This window comes from Buteo buteo, chromosome 23 (genome assembly GCF_964188355.1).
Source record: "Buteo buteo chromosome 23, bButBut1.hap1.1, whole genome shotgun sequence".
NCBI classification, from domain to species: domain Eukaryota; kingdom Metazoa; phylum Chordata; class Aves; order Accipitriformes; family Accipitridae; genus Buteo; species Buteo buteo.
Window position 1 is genome coordinate 11,652,627 of NC_134193.1, and position 17,324 is coordinate 11,669,950.

General features: G+C 48.9%; 1 protein-coding gene across 2 annotated transcripts; it reads left to right on the forward strand.

Annotated features, from left to right (window-relative positions):
- Window positions 1-37: 37 nt before the first annotated feature.
- On the forward strand, window positions 38-17,199 carry NOXA1 (NADPH oxidase activator 1). 2 transcript variants are annotated; one of them, XM_075054979.1, is made up of 15 exons: window positions 38-568; window positions 2,057-2,139; window positions 3,721-3,829; window positions 6,033-6,167; window positions 7,248-7,355; window positions 8,087-8,146; window positions 8,734-8,771; window positions 9,467-9,608; window positions 12,161-12,214; window positions 13,421-13,493; window positions 13,687-13,739; window positions 14,661-14,830; window positions 15,517-15,622; window positions 15,710-15,952; window positions 16,062-17,199. In XM_075054979.1, the coding sequence occupies exons 1-15, from the start codon at window positions 395-397 to the stop codon at window positions 16,062-16,064; spliced, it is 1,551 nt and encodes a 516-aa protein (XP_074911080.1). In that variant the 5' UTR covers window positions 38-394; the 3' UTR covers window positions 16,065-17,199. The 2 variants fall into 2 exon arrangements, with proteins under 2 accessions (XP_074911080.1, XP_074911081.1); XM_075054980.1 differs by having other exon boundaries at window positions 15,710-15,833.
- Window positions 17,200-17,324: the final 125 nt, after the last annotated feature.

A 17,324-nucleotide genomic window follows, 5' to 3' on the forward strand; every position in this document is an offset into this window, starting at 1 on the left:
GTTAACGCGCGCTCCCATATGGCGGCGAGACTAACGTTCTTGATTGCAAAAGCCCCAGACCAGCATTACGGGCTGTGCCAGCCCTGGCCGCGCGCTGGTGTGCCAGGGGCTTTCTTCCGGCGGCTTTTCAGTTGCCCTTCACTGCATCCCCTCGGTGGGATGGCCTCGGACCTCGCCTCTCTCCCCCAGACGTGCCGGGCCCGCCTTCCGCGGGGGTCCGTATCCCGGCGGGCCGCTTCCGCGCCCGGCAGCGCCGGGGGAAAGGCGGGGATGCGGGCGGAGGCGGCCCCCGGGACTTCCTCGTCCGCCCGCTTCCCCGCCCAGGGGCCGCGCCCGCCCGGCCGGCAGGTGAGGCCCCGCCGGGCGCCCGGCAGAGCCCGGGGAGCCGCGGGCCATGGCGTACCGGGAGCTGGTGAGGCGCTGGCATGAGGGCGTGCTGGCGGCCGACGGCGGGGACTGGGACGCCGCCCTGGATATCTTCGCCGGCATCCCGGAGCCGCCGTCCAGGATCTGTTTCAACATGGGCTGCGTGCAGCTGCTGGCGGGGAGGCCCGAGGAGGCCCTGAGGGTGAGCGGGGCCGCGGGGCAGGTTGGGGCCGGGGGCCGCTTGGGGCCGGGGGCGAGCCGGCTCCTCGGGGCGGGGACAGCCCCAGGGAGGGATGCGCCGGAGCGGGCGGCCCGACTGTCCCCTTTCGGTTTTTGAGGGAACGATGCTGAAACTCCAACGAATTCAGATCCAGCGTTTCTTATCCTGCACGTCCAGCTAACGGCAGGAACGGGAGCGGCGGCGAACACAGAACGAGGAGCCCTGCAGCCGCCGCGGCCCCGGACGGTGCCGCAGGAGCGGTCGGGACCGCCCAAGAGAAACCGCTGCCCTTTGGAGAGGGAGGGCACCTGGTTGCGCTGGTGCGGGCGGGCAAGCGCCCCGAGGGAAAGCCTTTTTATGACAGCACCTAGCGTGTCTGCACGTCTGTCTGTCCCTCTGTCAGCTGCCCAGCGAGGAGATGCGTACAAGCTGTTTCTTAAATAGCGTAAAGAGCAGCTCCGGCTGTGCCGGAGAGGCCGGGGCAGAGCCGCAGAGCCCTGGGCCGGGCAGTGGCTGTAAGGGACAACAGTGAGCACAGCACGACGGTGCCCAAGGGAGACTTCTTAGCCCCAGTGAATGGGCACTGACAGGGAAGAAGCTTGGCTATACTTCCGTGAAGGTCAACAGTTGGTTGTTTATTTTTTCTCTTTTATAGCACAATAAAGCAGACTGTTAAAGCAAGTTGTGCTGTTGGAGTCACGGGAGAAGCCAGCTGCCACCTCACTGAGAGGCGCAGTCGCTGCCTGACCACCTGCAACATATTTTCACCCCTGCAATACTATCCCTGTCTAGGCAGTATCAGGAAGGTCTGGGGTTTCAGGCTTGGTTTGTTATCTACATCCCATCTCTTTGCAATGATAAGCGAAGGAGCACACCTCCTAGCCTTCTCAGAAAGACATTAAGACAGTTTTCCTAGCACAGTGTTACTTTGAACCAGCAGCCATGAGCTGCTACCAGCTTTGCTAATACTTGCCTGTATTTAGCTGTGAAACAACCAGAAATATTGACTTACAGGTGCATTGTGTGAAGCTGTTCAGCTCCCTCCCTTGCACCCTTTCATGTATTTATCACCGTAGGCTGCTTCAATCAGCCTTCCCCAGCCTGACTAGTCCTGCTGCTCCCACTGTCAGGGCAAACTCTACTTCAGGCAACACAGTTTTCCCATTACAAGGTGCCAGATGGCAAACAGCTCATTTATGTCCAGTCCATTTTACTAAAGAAGGACACAAACCTAAAGCTGAGTTCATACAGAGCCAGGATCTGAAAGATGACTTAGAGCTGTCTCCTGCCCCTCGGCTTGGATCGCAGCCCTGCGCTGGTCAGTCCAGAGGAGCTGGTCATGAGCCCAGGGACGGCCTCTGTGCCCGGTGCAAGCACAGCTTGGTCATGGCTGTCTGGGTGCATATACCCAGGCATCGATGGGAGAGATCCTAACTGATCCTTGGGATATGTCTGTGTTTTTCTCCTTAGTCATTTGATAAAACCGTCGCAAAGGACAACTCCCTAGCTGTTGGCTTCTTTCAGAGAGGGTTTGTCCATCTGCAGCTGGAAATGTAAGTGAGGCGTGTGTCCATTTCATCTTCGGTTTTCTCCTTTTAGTCATTCTTTATTCCTAAACCTAAATGATTCTATAGTTCTAAAATTCAGTTCTTCCAGGAATCTTAAACAGTTCATAAGGTCCAGTTTGGCCTTGTAAACTGTATTACAGGTCAGCAAGACTTATGTCTGGTAAGGCTGAGGAGATACAAGCTGCACAACTCTGGGGAACCAGGGGTGGCTAATATATGACATTACTGTCCCGTACACACAGAGAAAGAAGCTGCTCCTGTATGCAGGGCTGCTAGGAGGTTACATTACCATTCAGATTTTCTTTGGGAATGAAAAAAATGTAATTGTACTGCTTGGTGTACCTTCATGTGGTACACGTGAGTCTGGCCTTCCTAAAAATGCAGTCTGCCCAGAGTGTCTGACTCTCACTCTCTGCTGACAGCTGATTTTGTGGGCCTGATCTAAATCTCACTGATTTAATGTTGCTTCACTAGTGTCATGGGATTGATTACTCATTGTTTCCATGGTTAAATCACAGTGACATCCTGCTCAGAGAGGTGGGTGGAGGATTTTACAGGTCCCTTCTTACCTTCGAAGATCAGTTATTCTCTTTCCTGTTATTTTCCCCATATTTTCCAGACCTTAATTTCTACAAAATTACTGTATTTCTGGGAGGGAATTCAAGTGAGAAGTTCTGCGCTCACAGCTGGCCAGTCAAGCAGCTACATGCTCTATGCCTCTGCCAGCAGAGCTGCAGTCAGGGATGGTAGAGTACTGGCTGGCATGCTGGAGCTGCTCCGCTCTGCTCCCAGCACTGTGCTGCAGCTGGCAGAAGCGGAGCAAGGCTGCCCTGAGCACACACACTGTGCAGCAGGTCAGGGCGGCAGAGCTGGCAGACCTGCCTCCTGCCCAAGGAGGTGATGGCCACCAGCACCCCATGGCTCCTTCCCTCATCAGAAGCTGCTCCCAGCCACCCACATCCACCTGGGTACCTTCTCTTAGCTGTGCTCACTGGTTCTTGGTCGGGTGACCACTGTGTAGACCTTCCTGGACCCTTCCTTTCACCACCTGCAGCCTCAGGGGGAACCTGTTTTGATTTCAATTGCATAGCTGGTGTAAATTCAGACTTAATTCACTGCTTATCCTTAGAGTTTCTCTAAATTTCTGCTTGCATTGCTCTGGCCATGCATGTACACTCGCTGCTTACCATCAGCAGGGTTTTCCCAGCCCTTGCTTCTCCCCCGAGACATCTGCTGGGACAAAAGTTCCAGCAGCAAGCTGGGCAAGGAGCTCACAGCATTTGTTAATCTCTGTTCTTTACATTTTCTCCTCCTTGGAATTCTGACTATTTCAGGGATCAAAACCTACTGTTCATGAGAGACACACCACATTCATTTTGTACTAACTACCAACAAGGAGAGGACAGGGAATTGTCTGTGATCACAAGATGGCATGCATCTCTGGTGCAGCTCTCCTCTTTCAGGCTATAGAGAAGAATACATGGGGTTTTGCTAGCTTGATTTTTGAACTTCTTAGAGTCTTCAGCTTCCTGAGTCTCAGTTTCTTCTGCAATCTCTGCGTTGTAGGTACGAAGAAGCTCTCTCTGACTATCATATGGCCTTCAGTCATCTAAGAAAAAATCCCTTCATTGATTACAAGCAGCTGGGACTGAGGCACATACTCTATGCATGGGAGGTAAGAGTCAACCTGTCTCAGCAGTCCTTCTCCTCTGTTGGGGATATTCATCAGGTCTTCAGCAGTAGGCATTAGTAACGCAAGAGCTTCTCAAGACAGTACATTAGAACAGTAAAAATTTCTGCCTGCACTTTTTTTTAATAAAGGAACTTAATTATAAAAGTCATAAAACAATGTCATCTCTGAAGAGTTTAGCAAATTACGCAGCTTGAAAAGTAAAATTGTTCAGAGCAGATGCACAGGAATATGTATATTGGGCTTTTTTAGCTTATCTATCCATGTAATATTTACACTTACATGTGTGTAAATATGCATGTAAGTTTTGTGAACTCCTCAGCATGAAAAGCTGAAATAGGTTGGAGTATAGACAGATGGGAACAAAATTGGTCCATAATGAAGACTAAAACTTATGTGCATGAAAGCCTGTCTTTCCAACTGTAGCAACTGGTCTTAACATTATCTCTGTGTCTAAACTTACACACTGGGCTGCAAGCTGTGTTTTGCTTCTATAACACTTCACTCTGCAGCTCTTACATTGTTACAGGGAGTCAACCTGCCACATCCTGTTCAAAAAAGATCTAAGTCTGAATTGATTGTAAATATTTGTAATATTTGGAATGTAAAAGACCCTAGAAAATGTACTTTATTGCGAGGGTTCATTTTGTCTTCTGTCCTGAGTCCACACACACAGACTGAAAAGCAGATACAGGAAGGAGTATTCAATTCTTTACTTCTGCGGGAGTGAGGAGTCATTGTGTAACTCAAGTCAAGCATGCCCAGAAACCCGTCATTCAGTCTCGGTCAGTGTTCATGCACCTTATACCTGGCAGGAAGAAACTGTCCTTGACATCCAAACTTCATTGTTTTTAACAGTTTCAGTGCCACAGCACTGCCTTCTCTGAGCTCACACACACTTAGAAACAGTAAGTTGCCTTTGAAAGGTGCAGGTCTGCAGGAGTGCCTGGAGGCCATCCAGAGGAGGTTGGTACCCCTTCTGGCATGAACACACAGTCCCTCACTCTGTGTGCTCTAGGCATTGCCAGGACATGTGCTCTCACTGTGCTGGCACTCCAGACTCAGGATTTGCATCCTGATTCAACTGTATCTCAGTCATACATCTACCTGCAGCTCATTTTTCAAAATACACAAACATAATCCTCCTGCAGAGCTGTGCCATCAGCTTTCCCCATGCATGGCCTCTCACATGCTGCAACTAATCTTCTCTAGGGGGATATGCTGTATTCAGAAATACTTGCCACTTTCAAGATTAGAGCACTTCTGAGTGAGAACTGAACTGCTGTCTTGCTTCTCTAAGAGGGATTACCTCTGCAGTTCCTGTAGATGTTCAGGACTGCCATTCCCCATCCCGACTAAGCAGCAGTCTTCTGCTGTCATGATTAAGGAGTAAAGAGAAAGCATCCTATTGGCTGCACCTCTGTCCCAAGCACTGCTTGCATCCAGATACCACAAAGCAATTTATAAGCTGATAACCCTATCATGTAAGATAGCAAGCAATCTGATAGTGAGTCTGTTAAGACACATTTCCACCTTGTAGGCCAGCAGCTTTTCCATACACTGACTGTTGGCCAGTGACAGGAGATCTCCCACTCTTAATTCAGCGTGTAGATCAAGGCAGTTTATAATACTCCCACAATTTGCCACTTCACCACTGAACATACTTACATGCTGCTAAAGGGTAACAAGCTACAGCTGTAAATTTGCACATTCACAGCCCACTACAATGTGAAATAGTTTCAGTTAAGTTATTTTGCAGTGACAGGAAGTCAGAATTGCTCTGCACAACAAAAAATATTACCTAGTTGCATGCAGAAAGAAACCCAAGAAAATCCTTCCTGGCCTTTCAGATGCAGGAAGGATAAGATTAAAACTTATTTGGTACCAGAGTCTTCATCTGGTGTTCCCCACACCTCTCCTTGCCTTGAACAGAGCTAGCACCTCTAGCACACCCAGTAGCTACCCTGGAGGTACAGCTTTTATCTTTTTCCACTCTGATTATGAAGTTTTTTCAGCTGTGCTGGTCAGAGTGCCTTTCCTGTGGCCAGTGGGGAGTAGATTGGGGCTCTTGCTATACCTGTGGTGTTTCAGTGCTTGGTCTCTGTTTCTTGGCTGAGTTCAGTAAGTCATGTTGGGTGTCTGCTTGGTCTCAGCCCTCTGAGTTCTGCTCCCTCCTTGCCTGCTCCAGGTGCTGTACAGCACTGCAGCAGCGCAGTGCCGGCTGCAGCAGTGGCAGGAGGCCAGAGTCACCCTAGATAAGGCTGTTGTATGGAGACCTGAAGGAAGGACAGCAATCCTGGACCTGGCCCTTGAGCGTGTGCAGGTAAGACTACCTCAATGAGTTCCTGGGTATGTGCATTGGACTTAAGTTGAGAAATATGAGATAAGAATGTGCTAATTGTTCTATGTTTGGGTTTTCTTGTCTACCCATCTGTTTGGTCACCTGGTAACAGAGTCTAAGGCATTTGTATGTGATGCTCTACCAAGTTAGTGCTTCAGCTAATCAAGTAACTCCATCACCCCCAGGTGCTTCAAAGCAGAGAAACACCATAGTGGAGAATTATCAGATAACCTCTCAGGTTGGGGAGGTTGCTTTCTAGTCCCTGCTGTTCAGGAGCTTAGTTCTATTCATACTTGTAATGTAAAACAAGTTGCCTTATGCAGTGTTTTAAGTGCAGAACCCCTGTGAGTGCAGATTTGGAGGGTGTCCCTTTTCATGACAGGCTGACTTTTTTGAGTCCCTTTGGCCTCCATAACAATTGGCGGCAGTTCAGATATTAATGACAATCACTTTTAGAGCTTAAGTAGAGTGTAAAAGTGTTTCCAGGGTTGGTTCTAAATAATAGTGTCCTGTTAGTCTTTTATGATCAGGAACAACTTGCAGATCTCTGATTTACTCTTCCTGGAGGGTTCGTTATTTTACTACCTCCATACTGCCTTATCTTATTTATATCCTTTCTAAGAGCTGATCACTTTTTTTAAATCTGATCATCTCTTCTAGCATCACATTTGTGCTTTGCATGAGTGTATTATTTATATTTGCTATTAGCATGCTACTCAGTGGTTGAACAGAGAAGAAAAAAAACCATTTGAAGTCAAATAGAAAAACTGCTTAGAAGATTTGTTTAATAAACCTTACTCCACTGCCCTCTCCTCCCACCCACCCCATACCAACAGAATTAGTCTTTGACTCAACACTGGTTAGTGGCTGCTGAGCTCTTAGTTTGCAAGTGCTTGTTAAACCTGAGTGACCTTTTTCAAGTTCACAGCCGTAATTTTTGCCCCAATGTCTTCCTGGAGCTGATCTTGCACACACAGGGAAGCTATATTTGCTTTTCACTGCTGTTATGTTTCATTTAATATTAATTGATGGCTTTCCCCTTATCTGCTTTCCCTGCCCTAGGACCATCTGTTTTTAGAGCCCATGCAAGTTCCTCTTGGGGAATTTTTCAGACCACGAAAGAAGGAAGTCGAACAGCTGGATTCAAAAGATTTCCTGGGTAAACCAAAGGTAACAGGCATGTAATTGTTAAGATTAACAGCAAGCAGATTAAAATCCCACCTTCTGACATCTCCAGAGAGTATTACTGTTGGCTGCTCTGCTGATCATTGTGCTGGTGGAGACCGAAGAGCAGGATTGTCAGGGCTTGCAGCCAGTCAAGGCATCTGGGACATAGAAGCCAAAATTTGTTACATTTGCCACCTCTTCTATCAAAAATGTGCTAAAATGTACATGGTGCTAAAAAACCTTCCCAGTCTTGGTCACTTTAAACTCTGAAAAAGCAGAGCAGGTACTTATGGAACGCTGTGGTTGTCCTTTTGCTGACAATGACATTTTCAAGAGGGGCACATTCTTCCAGCATGCTCCTACTTACTACTGTGTTGCCAGTGGGACAGGCAGGCTCTTGGGAGACAAATCCCTTAATGCAAGTCAACGGAGAATTTCTCTGATCCCTTCTGTGACCAGTGCAGTCAGCAGAAGTGCCACAGGCCAGAGAGCTCCAACATGAATAAAGGAAAGTAATGCATTCACATACTTTTAAAGAAATCTTGGAAAGAGGGACACGAACTGTTGAAGCTGTTTTGGGAATCCAGCTCTACTTTTTCCACTATGTGTATGGCTCTACTTTATGCCTGACCTTAGGATGTCGGATGGAAACGGGTCTGAGTAGATAACCTTGCATGAAGTTTGAGAGTCTCTTCATCCAGCCTGGATTCAGTCATTACTTTGTCCTCCAACAGGTGATCTCATCCATCATTCCCAATGATGAGTACATTGGCTTCGAGCCTCTCAGGCCTCAGGTGAGCAGGACATAGCTGTGAAAGGAGGAATGGAGCTGTCATGGAGCTCCAGGTAGGGCCTCAGATCCTAACACCATCAGGGTAAGAAATACTGTTGAAACAAAACATGCAATATCAGACTAGACCCATGGGGCTGCTCAAAGCCAGGTGGTAGGCTTCAGCACTAGCTGGAAGGGACTCGGTGGTGTGTCTCCAACCCTTTGAAGATGCAATTTTGTCTCTTTGCAATGTCAAAACAGCAGTGGAGACTTTGCTATGCTCAACACGCGTTTGCCCAGCACTTTAGTAAATTTGTCAGCATAAGCATGGCTGCCTTGCACTGTAATATGGGTTTCTTAGAACCAGGGGTAGGGGAAAAGATGTTGTTACTCACCTCCTGATGGGACAAAGGGGGAGGGGGAGAAATAGAAGGTACATCCTGGTAAGGTGTGGAGCAGCAGACTTCTGTCTAGGTACTGTGGTGTGACAAACGTGGTCAAAAGTAAAGACAAAATACCACAGTGTGGTATTCAGAGGGACAGTAATTAAGGTGGTACACTTGCTGTATAAGGTACTGTTATAAATAGATGCTGTTGTTCTTCCCACAGAAACAGGGCTTTTATGAACCCAGTGCTGATGCTCTGCGGTAAGTGTTCAGTTCCACTTTGGTCCAACTCTCCTCTCAATATTTCTGTTCAGAAGGTCATGTTTTGTTCTCCAATGTCTTTGAAGACTCTGTGGGATCCACACCCACTTCTCACCAAGGGTGGAGTGAATGACAAACATGAAAAGGCTTGTGTGGCTGCAAAAGACACTGCAGTTCAGTGGCATCTCTCATGCAAGAATCTCAGGGCAGTTTGCAGGAGTTGATTCAATAGTCTTGGGAGAAAGGCATAGATCGTGCCGTGGTTGGGGAATGGAAGCAGAGTTTGTGGGGCCTGCCCAGGTCTGTGGCAGAGGATGCTCAGCTCTCCCATCCTAGTTCCCAGGACAAGGCTTCCAAATACTCACTCCCAGCCCTGTTCTGCTGAGCCAAAATCAGCCTTGGTTCACAAAACATGAAAATCGTTTGTTTTGGTGATACTGTACCAGCAGTAATTCAGGGCTGAGTTTAACAATTGTTTTGATCTGGAGAAATGGGGCAGTTGCATTTGGGAAATAGGTGTTTTCCAAGCTCCTTTTGTTCCCAGTTGGACCAAAGAGTAACAATGGAAATCATAATTTCCCAACACCTGAAACTTTTGGCATGTGCCAATTTGGATCCATGCAATGTTCTGGATCAAAGCCATCCAGCACCAGAACTCCAGGGTTAGTAAAGGTGCTCTTATTCTTTCTTTCCAGAGACAGTGAGTCAGGCTACTATCGAGTTTTGTCCCATTATTACCCTGAGGACTCAGAGAAGTTGGCAGTGAAAGCCAGCAGTTTGGTCTTTGTGCTGGCGAGAGGAGTGGATGGCTGGGCTACGGTCATACATGATGGACAGGTAAGGAAAACGGGTGGGCTTTCCAGCCCATCCCCACCAGCAGAGACCACAGCCCTGCCTGTGAAGAGGAGCTGCTGCAATCCTCTGAGCACATTCCTTGGGGACCCACTTCTAGCACTGCAGAGCAGAGGATGAGTTCAGGAGCTCATTTCCACAGACCAGTTGCTAACCATGGATTTCTCTGATACTTGGCTCCCACTGGCTTCTGTCATTCATCTCTGTAGCTCCACACGGGCATCTTTTTGGGCCCTTGTGCTCTCCACCACACAGGATCCTGTTGTAGAATTGTGTAGCATAACCGAGCTCACCAAGGACCACCATTTAGAGCAGTATTTGTCACCTGAGAGCTCTAACGGAGCTGAGGAGACAGATTGGTCCTTACCTGGTGTGGATTGCCTCTGTAAAATTAACTTTGGGAAGGTTTTGAGAGGGTTTCAGCTGTGCAGGCAGGTTTTATAAAGGGTTCTAGAGAAGACCTAAGGAATTAGTCCAGCAAATCTGACATCTTTCTGCAGACTAGGGAACTATAGTGTAAACAGATTGAATAGAAACAGATAAATATGACAACATGGAAAATCTTCTGTTGACAGAAGCCATTTCTCATATGTCTGCTTAAGTTCTTTGAAAGAGCCAGTGCATACCTGGATTAGGTTGAGCCAGTGAAAGTATTATCTGCCTATATTTCAAAAAAAAGTCAAAAGATTCTTCACAAGACCGCTAAAAAAACAGTGAGCTGTGTGAGTAAGAGAGGCAGTGCTCTGAGGACTGATAACAGGTTAAAAATATAGAAATAAAGGGTGGACATAAATGAACAGGTTTTTCTTTATTTCTTTTTTTCTAAAGGATGTCCCTACAGAGAATCTGTTGTGACCTAAACATTTAGCATATTCATAAGTGATACAGTAATAGGGGTAGTGATACAGTGCTTCTTAAGGTGACCATGTGCCATGGCAGACAATCAAACCATTCAGCATAGCCTGAAGTACCTGGAGCTAACAATAAACAGTTACAGAAGTATTTGAATGTACTGGTTGACTTCTCAGTGCAGTGACAGATGAAATTCAAAGTCAAAAAAGGTAAAGTGGCAAGGGACGAGTGGCATTTCTCAGGGGTTGGTATTGGGACTGGCGCTGTTTAACATCTTTGTCAGTGACACAGACAGCGGGATTGAGTGCACCCTCAGCAAGTTTGCTGACAACACCAAGCTGTGTGGTGCAGTCGACATGCTGGAGGGAAGGGATGCCACCTACAGGGACCTTAACAGGCTAGAGAGGTGGGTCTGTGCAAACCTCATGAAGTTCAACAAGGCCAAGTACAAGGTCCTGCACATGGGTTAGGGCTATCCCAAGCATAAATACAGGCTGGGAGATGAGTGGATTGAGAGTAGCCCTGAGGAGAAGGACTTAGGGGTATTAGTGGATGAAAAACTGAACATGAGCCAGCAATGTGCACTCACAGCCCAGAAAGACAATTGCGTTCTGGGCTGCATCAAAAGAAGCATGACCAGCAGGTCAAGGGAGGTGATTCTCCCCCCTGCTCTGCTCTGGTGAGACCCCACCTAGAATACTGCATTCACATGTGGGGCCCCCAACATAAGAAGGACATGGACCTGTTGGAGCGAGCCCAGAGGAGGGCCACAAAGATGATTAGAGGGCTGGAGAGTCTCTCCTATGAGGACAGGCTGAGGAGTTGCAGTTGTTCAGCCTGGAGAAGAGAAGGCTCTGGGGACACCTTATAGCAGCCTTTCAGTACTTAAAGGGGGCCTACAGGAAAGATGGGCAAGGACTCTTTAACAGGGAGTGTAGTGATAGGATGAGGGGTAGCGGTTTTAAACTGAAAGAGGGTAGATTTAGATTAGGTATTAGGAAAAAATTATTTATTGTGAGGGTGGTGAGACACTGGAACAGGTTGCCCAGAGAAGTTGTGGATGCCCCATCCCTGGAAGTGTTCAAGGCCAGGTTGGATGGGGCTTTGAGCAACCTGGTCTAGTGGGAGTTGTTCCTGCCCATGGCAGGGGCGTTGGAACTAGATGATCTTTAAGGTCCTTTCCAACCCAAACTATTGTATGATTCTATGAAAATAATAGACATTGGGAAAAAAAAAAAAGCATAATTACTCACAATGATGAGTTGAAATTAATAGCTCTATAGCAGTGATTATCAGAAGACATAGAAATGCTGCTGGACTGGTGTCTCTCGACATCCTTGCTGCTCTCTGCCTAAGCATCTGTTGTAGGAGCAGGGTGTTGGGCTTTGTGGGTGTTTGGTCTGTTACATCACAGCCTCTCAATGAGCAGCACTGCTTTTCAGCAGAAAAAGATGCAAAAGGACCACTGGATTTTGTTCAGCAATTTCTGAGCACAAGCCACGTGGGCTACCGTATGCGACCCGGTGGGCACATTCTTGTTGCAGTAGGGCAAGCAGGCAGTGGTGGTTTGCAAGGGCCAAAGCAGGGCAGAGTGGGGCTAACAGAAGATGGGGCTCGGTGGGCTGGGCCTGCATCTGCCACAGCAGCAGCTCCTGTCTCAATCTGCTCTGCTTTGTGTCCCACAGAAGCTGCGCATACCGAGCTCTCTCCTGGAGCCTGCCTCAAAGATGGATAAATGGGTGAGCTGACAACCTTGCAACCAGGGGTGAGGAAGGGACCAAAAGATACATATGGGACACTTATTTGTAAGATTATCGCAGGATAGGACAACTGTGTAAGAGAAACATAGAGTGTGAAACACTGAGACACCCTGACTGAAGACAAGTGCTCTTGAACAGGAACAACAGAAGAGTTCAGAGCAGGAAAAGTGCTTATTTTTTTATATACATTGGATCTCTTCACAGCAAAATCTGGGGGCTTGGACAGATAGCCAAGCCACAGTAGCTTGTATCACAAGATGATCTAGGTATTGTTATCTCTTATCTGCCATGGGCTGATGGAGCACACAAAGATGAGCAGCTGCCATGGCTTTCCTGACCCACTGTAACTTGTTGAGGCACTGGAACACAATGATGAGTTTGAGGGCTTGAGGCACATGTTCATCCAGCCTGCTCACATGATGTTTATAGCCACTAGATGTAGCACAGAACCAGGTAAGGAGTGTTTGTGTGTTCTAGTTCACTAGCAGAGTGAGAGTAGGTTAATCCCCTGCAGTGGGACAGTAATATTTTAAACAGGCACAGCTTTTTGCCCTGAGGCCACATGCCTAAGCCCTAAATACTCACCTTCAATTTAGGAGAACTTCCTTCATCTCCCGTCTCCACCACAGGCATATCCACACATGATCCCAATCATTTTCCATCTGAACCCAGTGTGGAAAGGTGCAATTCAGACCCTTATTTCTTGTGAGAGATTTTTGAAGGACATGGTTATTCTGATGTTGCTGTGATTTATTTTTTTTTATCCCCCCCCCCCCCCCCCCAAATGAATCCCTGGCCATAGCACACACTTGGGCATTTGCTCTGTGGATTTCTCACTGTGAACCTGCCCAAGATCCCATGTGAGCCAGCAGATGGTGGGGAGAGCCCTCAGCACAGTGTGAGCAGCCTCCCTCTGCTCCAGCACCAACCCAGCAAGGGGCAGGAGGCCAAGGAAGTGTTCCACCAAACCTCTCATCACCCCTGCTACCCACAAGAGCTCCAGAGACCATTTAAGAGCCTGAGTGCTCCACCTCGTCCAGCCATTTAATGAGCTGATCTCCCTGGGGCTCTCTCTGGGGTTACACCCAGAAATTTATAGCTGGCTGCACAGTCTGTCATGCACGCCAGCCTTGCCAAGTCTCCAGTGTCTTCTGCTCACTCCTTTCTGATGCTGTTCTGTTGCAGAAGATCAGCAATGGGATTCCCCTCCCTCCTGCCCAGGTGCCTCCCTGCCGACTCCATGTGAAGCAGAAGCCAGGTAGTCCCCTGGGCCAGGGACATCAGTGGATGTTATATGAAGCTGTGCCCAAACCCCTCTGCTTTAGGGGTACATGGGGAGGCTGACTGCCCACGGCAGCCATGGCTGCCTGTGTGCTAGCAGGTTGCAGAAGAGCTGCTGGGGCTTCTGCTGACTGCAGGTGCTGTTCCTCTGCTCTTTTTTTGTTCTGCAGAATCTCCTGGGGGAGAAAATGCCTTTTTAAATGATGCCCAAATGGACTTCAAGGTAAGGTGTTTCACAAGCTGAAGCTGGCACAGCCTCAAGAGATCAAGGCTGTGAAAAGTGCAAGATTCCTGGCCAGACCCTCCAAAATTCCTGAGGTGCCCCAAAATCCTCTGCCCATTTTCCCATTCCAAAGAGAGGCTCCCATGTGGTCTTTCCTCCACCACCCCCAAGTTTGGGACCATACAATTTTGTGAGGCAGCCCAAGGTTGAGTCTTATGAGGGCAGTGCCCTTTTGCCACCCTCCAAGTAGCCAAGAGCCCCAGACACAGCAGTGTTCTCAGGCACACACTCTTCAGCCCATTTTGCAAGAGAGCGCTGTCTTTGAACTACCTGCTGTCCCTTTCCCCCTCCTCCTGTGTGACATTTTCTGTCTCTGTCGGTCTGGGTACCACGGTTTATTCACATTTGCATTCTTCTGGGATGATGTCCTCTGATGCACCTCCATGTCATTATCAACCACCGTGTATGATGGAGCTCGAATCACTCCTGTGTCCACTTGGGGATAGCACCTCTCTGGCAGTGCCAGCTGCAGGTCAGCTCTGCTCCCTTTGTCTTTGCCACCCCTCTTTGTAGGGCTTTTGGAGCCATTTTTTGTCAGCTGTATTTCAGACGAGGCAGCAGAGCATAGGGACTTGGCTACACCTCTCCAGGTGGCTGGAGGAATTGCGGCCCTGCTCATATAGGTTAGAGATTGGGAGGTACCTGTGCGATCGGACCACGAAACAGGCTTCCTGAGTCATGGGAGGAACATTTGATACCAGGTTTTGAATCTGTAGTTCCTCCTCTGAAATTCAGATCTGCATTTTGATGCTGCTCTACTGTCACGAGGTAGCACTGAGCCAAGGGGTTGTGTCTGTGTCACCTCTTGATATGAAGAGTCCTGAATAACCAGACTGTTTATGGTGCCACATCTCTCGGCAGATCCCACTGACGCACGGAGAAGCTTCATCCAGCACAGACAGACCTGTTGTGCTGAGAGCGTGTTGCGAGTGCACCGTGGTGGTGAGGGCAGGCGAGGTGCCATCTCTGCCAGACCTGCGGGCTCTGCTGAGGGAACGGTTTGGGCAGCAGGCAGAGCGAGGGAAGCTGAGGTACACTGCAGCACAGCCAGGCCCTCTGGCACTCTCAGTGCATGAGTGTGTATGTGATGGGGTGGCAGTAGCCATTCCCCTGAGGATACAGACCTGCGTCTGGTCTCCTGGGAATGTTGGACTGAGGCCAAAGTACTCTAGCAGAATTTCAGCACACAGACTTCCTTGCAGGGCTAACCTTACCATGGCTTTTGGTTTGGAGAACAGCATGTGCTCCATGGGCTTTGGAGGCCCAAAAGATCTTTCCCAGGAAACTGTACCATGGTCAAGAAATGGGTGAACAGAAAGAAAATGTCTATGCAGATGCAGCTGCTGTATATTGGATTTTCTCCCGCTCAGCTCAGCCTTTGAGATACACTAGGATCAATGCAGAGCAACTGGGGAGTTGGTCCTGGGGTGAGGTCTTCCTGATTATGACAGCCCTGGGGGGACACAGTCAGTGTAGTCAGGAGAGTTTAGGGTCTTCCCCTCAAGTAAGTGTGTGAGGAGGTGACAGTGTCACTCCCTAACAGTGCTGTTTCTGCCCACTGAGCGTGCAGGGTGGCCTGATGTCATTGTGCAAGATGACAAGCTCAGAGCTGGCTTACAAAGGGGACTTTGAAGACTGAAGATGGTAGAGGGCTAGGCTTGCCTCAAAGTTTGTTTTTAAGTGAGATGATTTGTGCCGTGTTAATGAACTCTTGCAGCTACAGGAATTTGGATGGCAAAGAACTTGGTGCAGTTTCGGGAGAGGAGGATCTGGGAAAGATGTGGCAGCAGCTGACATATGGCAGGCTGACGCTCTGCTGCCAGGTATGTGGGCTGTGACAAGCTTCTCTGCTGTGCTGGACTCAAATCTCTGCTTTGCCTTGCAACCTCCATGCTGACTTTGTCCTGTAGGACTCGGACTCCCACTCGGGCAGACCTGTCCTCTACCGGATGCTGGCCCAACACTCTTACCTTGCGCAGGGACCGGGGGACCTGGAATTCAGCAAGGGAGATGTGCTGGATGTTCTTTCTGAAGGTAGCTCTCCGGTCTGGTCTGCAGGCTTGAACTGGGGCAGGCTTTTGGAGTCTGTTGCAGGGAGGGACTGGGGAATGGATGGCCTCTCCAGTGCTGTCTCAGGCTCATACTCTCAGGAGGTACAGGCTTGTGCTGGGTTTTGCCCAGAGTTAAATTCTAGCCATGAAAACTCTTGCTAACCCCATTCATATGGGCCAGGGCTCATTCTGCTCCTTTACATTTTCTCAGTGAATGAGGACTGGCTCGAAGGACACTGTGATGGCAAGACTGGCATCTTCCCCAAATGCTTTGCAACCCAGACCGCTTGTGGTGCTGCCTTCCTATAGCGAACAGGAGCCTTTTCCTGCCTGACTGGACTGTCTCCAAGGGGTGGGAGACACAAGACTCAGCTCATTCGGGCCACAGCCAGGAGCTCTGCTGAACCTGGACAGGGGATGTCCCCCACTCACAGATCCCATGGGGTCAGTTCCAGCAGTCCAACAGCATTTTCTACAGCCTGTTCCCAGACCTGGCATTTTTACCTCTGTGCTTACACTGCCAAAGATGTGTCTGTGCAGGGCAGAGAGGAGGGAGAGTTTGGCTGTGGGAAATGTCCATGTGGTAGCTCAGACCTGAGCGGCTCAGACTGCTGGGTGGGAAGAGGTTCCTTTGGATGTAGGTCTTCACTGCCTCTCCCTTGTTGCTCAAGTTCAGGCTGGGAAGGCTGAGCCTCACTGTAATGAAGCCAAGGATAGCTGTCTGTGAGCAGGAGACAGAGCCCTGTTCCTCAGGCTCTTGGGTCACATCCTTAGCTCTACCAGAGAGATGCTGCTCTTTGAAAAGGCTTTTCTGACCAGTCTGCACTGGGGTATATGGGATAACACCTTGGGTTAGGACCACCGTGTATCATTTTCCACAGCAAAAGGATCTGCCAGAGCCAAAGGGTTCTGACCATGCCTCAGCCCAGATGCCTTTGGCTCTTTTCTTAAGCCCTTAAGTCCTGCCTGGATGTCACTACTTCATGCTGCCTGGGCAGGGGTCTTGCAGCACAGAGGAGAGGTAGTTGTGGAAACACCCCTGCTCAGACTAGCCCTGGGCTTTGGCAGAGCCTTGGAAGGGCTGGGGAGAGGGCTGGCTGAGCAGCATGGTGCTGGGCTGGTGGCTGGAGCTGGAAGGACTGACATGACTGTCCAGATCCTGCAGCTGAGCTGTGCTGGGCTCTGCTGATCTAAACAAAACACTCAAGTGCCTGGAGCTGCTATGGATTTGGTGTCTGACAAAGCTGGACGGTGTAACTTGAATATAAAATAAACCCTGAGCCAGAGTTGGTAGCTCTTAAATCAACTTCTACTTGTATTTTTCTGCTGAGATATGCGAGTAAATATTTTTAAAGACAGCTGACAGTGTCTTTGGGAAGATACTCTGTCACATACTACAAAAATCTTGCACATCTTGCACAGGGCAAGATACAGATAAGGTCACCCCTCTCCTCAGAGTTTAGGTGGCCACCAC

Bases quoted from the DNA above. Each gene is read 5' to 3' on its own strand.
- NOXA1 (XM_075054979.1), top strand. From the start codon at position 395: ATGGCGTACCGGGAGCTGGTGAGGCGCTGGCATGAGGGCGTGCTGGCG. The intron at 3,830-6,032 runs GTAAGAGTCAAC...TGCCTGCTCCAG, and splicing joins ACATACTCTATGCATGGGAG to GTGCTGTACAGCACTGCAGC. The intron at 14,831-15,516 runs GTACACTGCAGC...GAACTCTTGCAG, and splicing joins GCAGAGCGAGGGAAGCTGAG to CTACAGGAATTTGGATGGCA.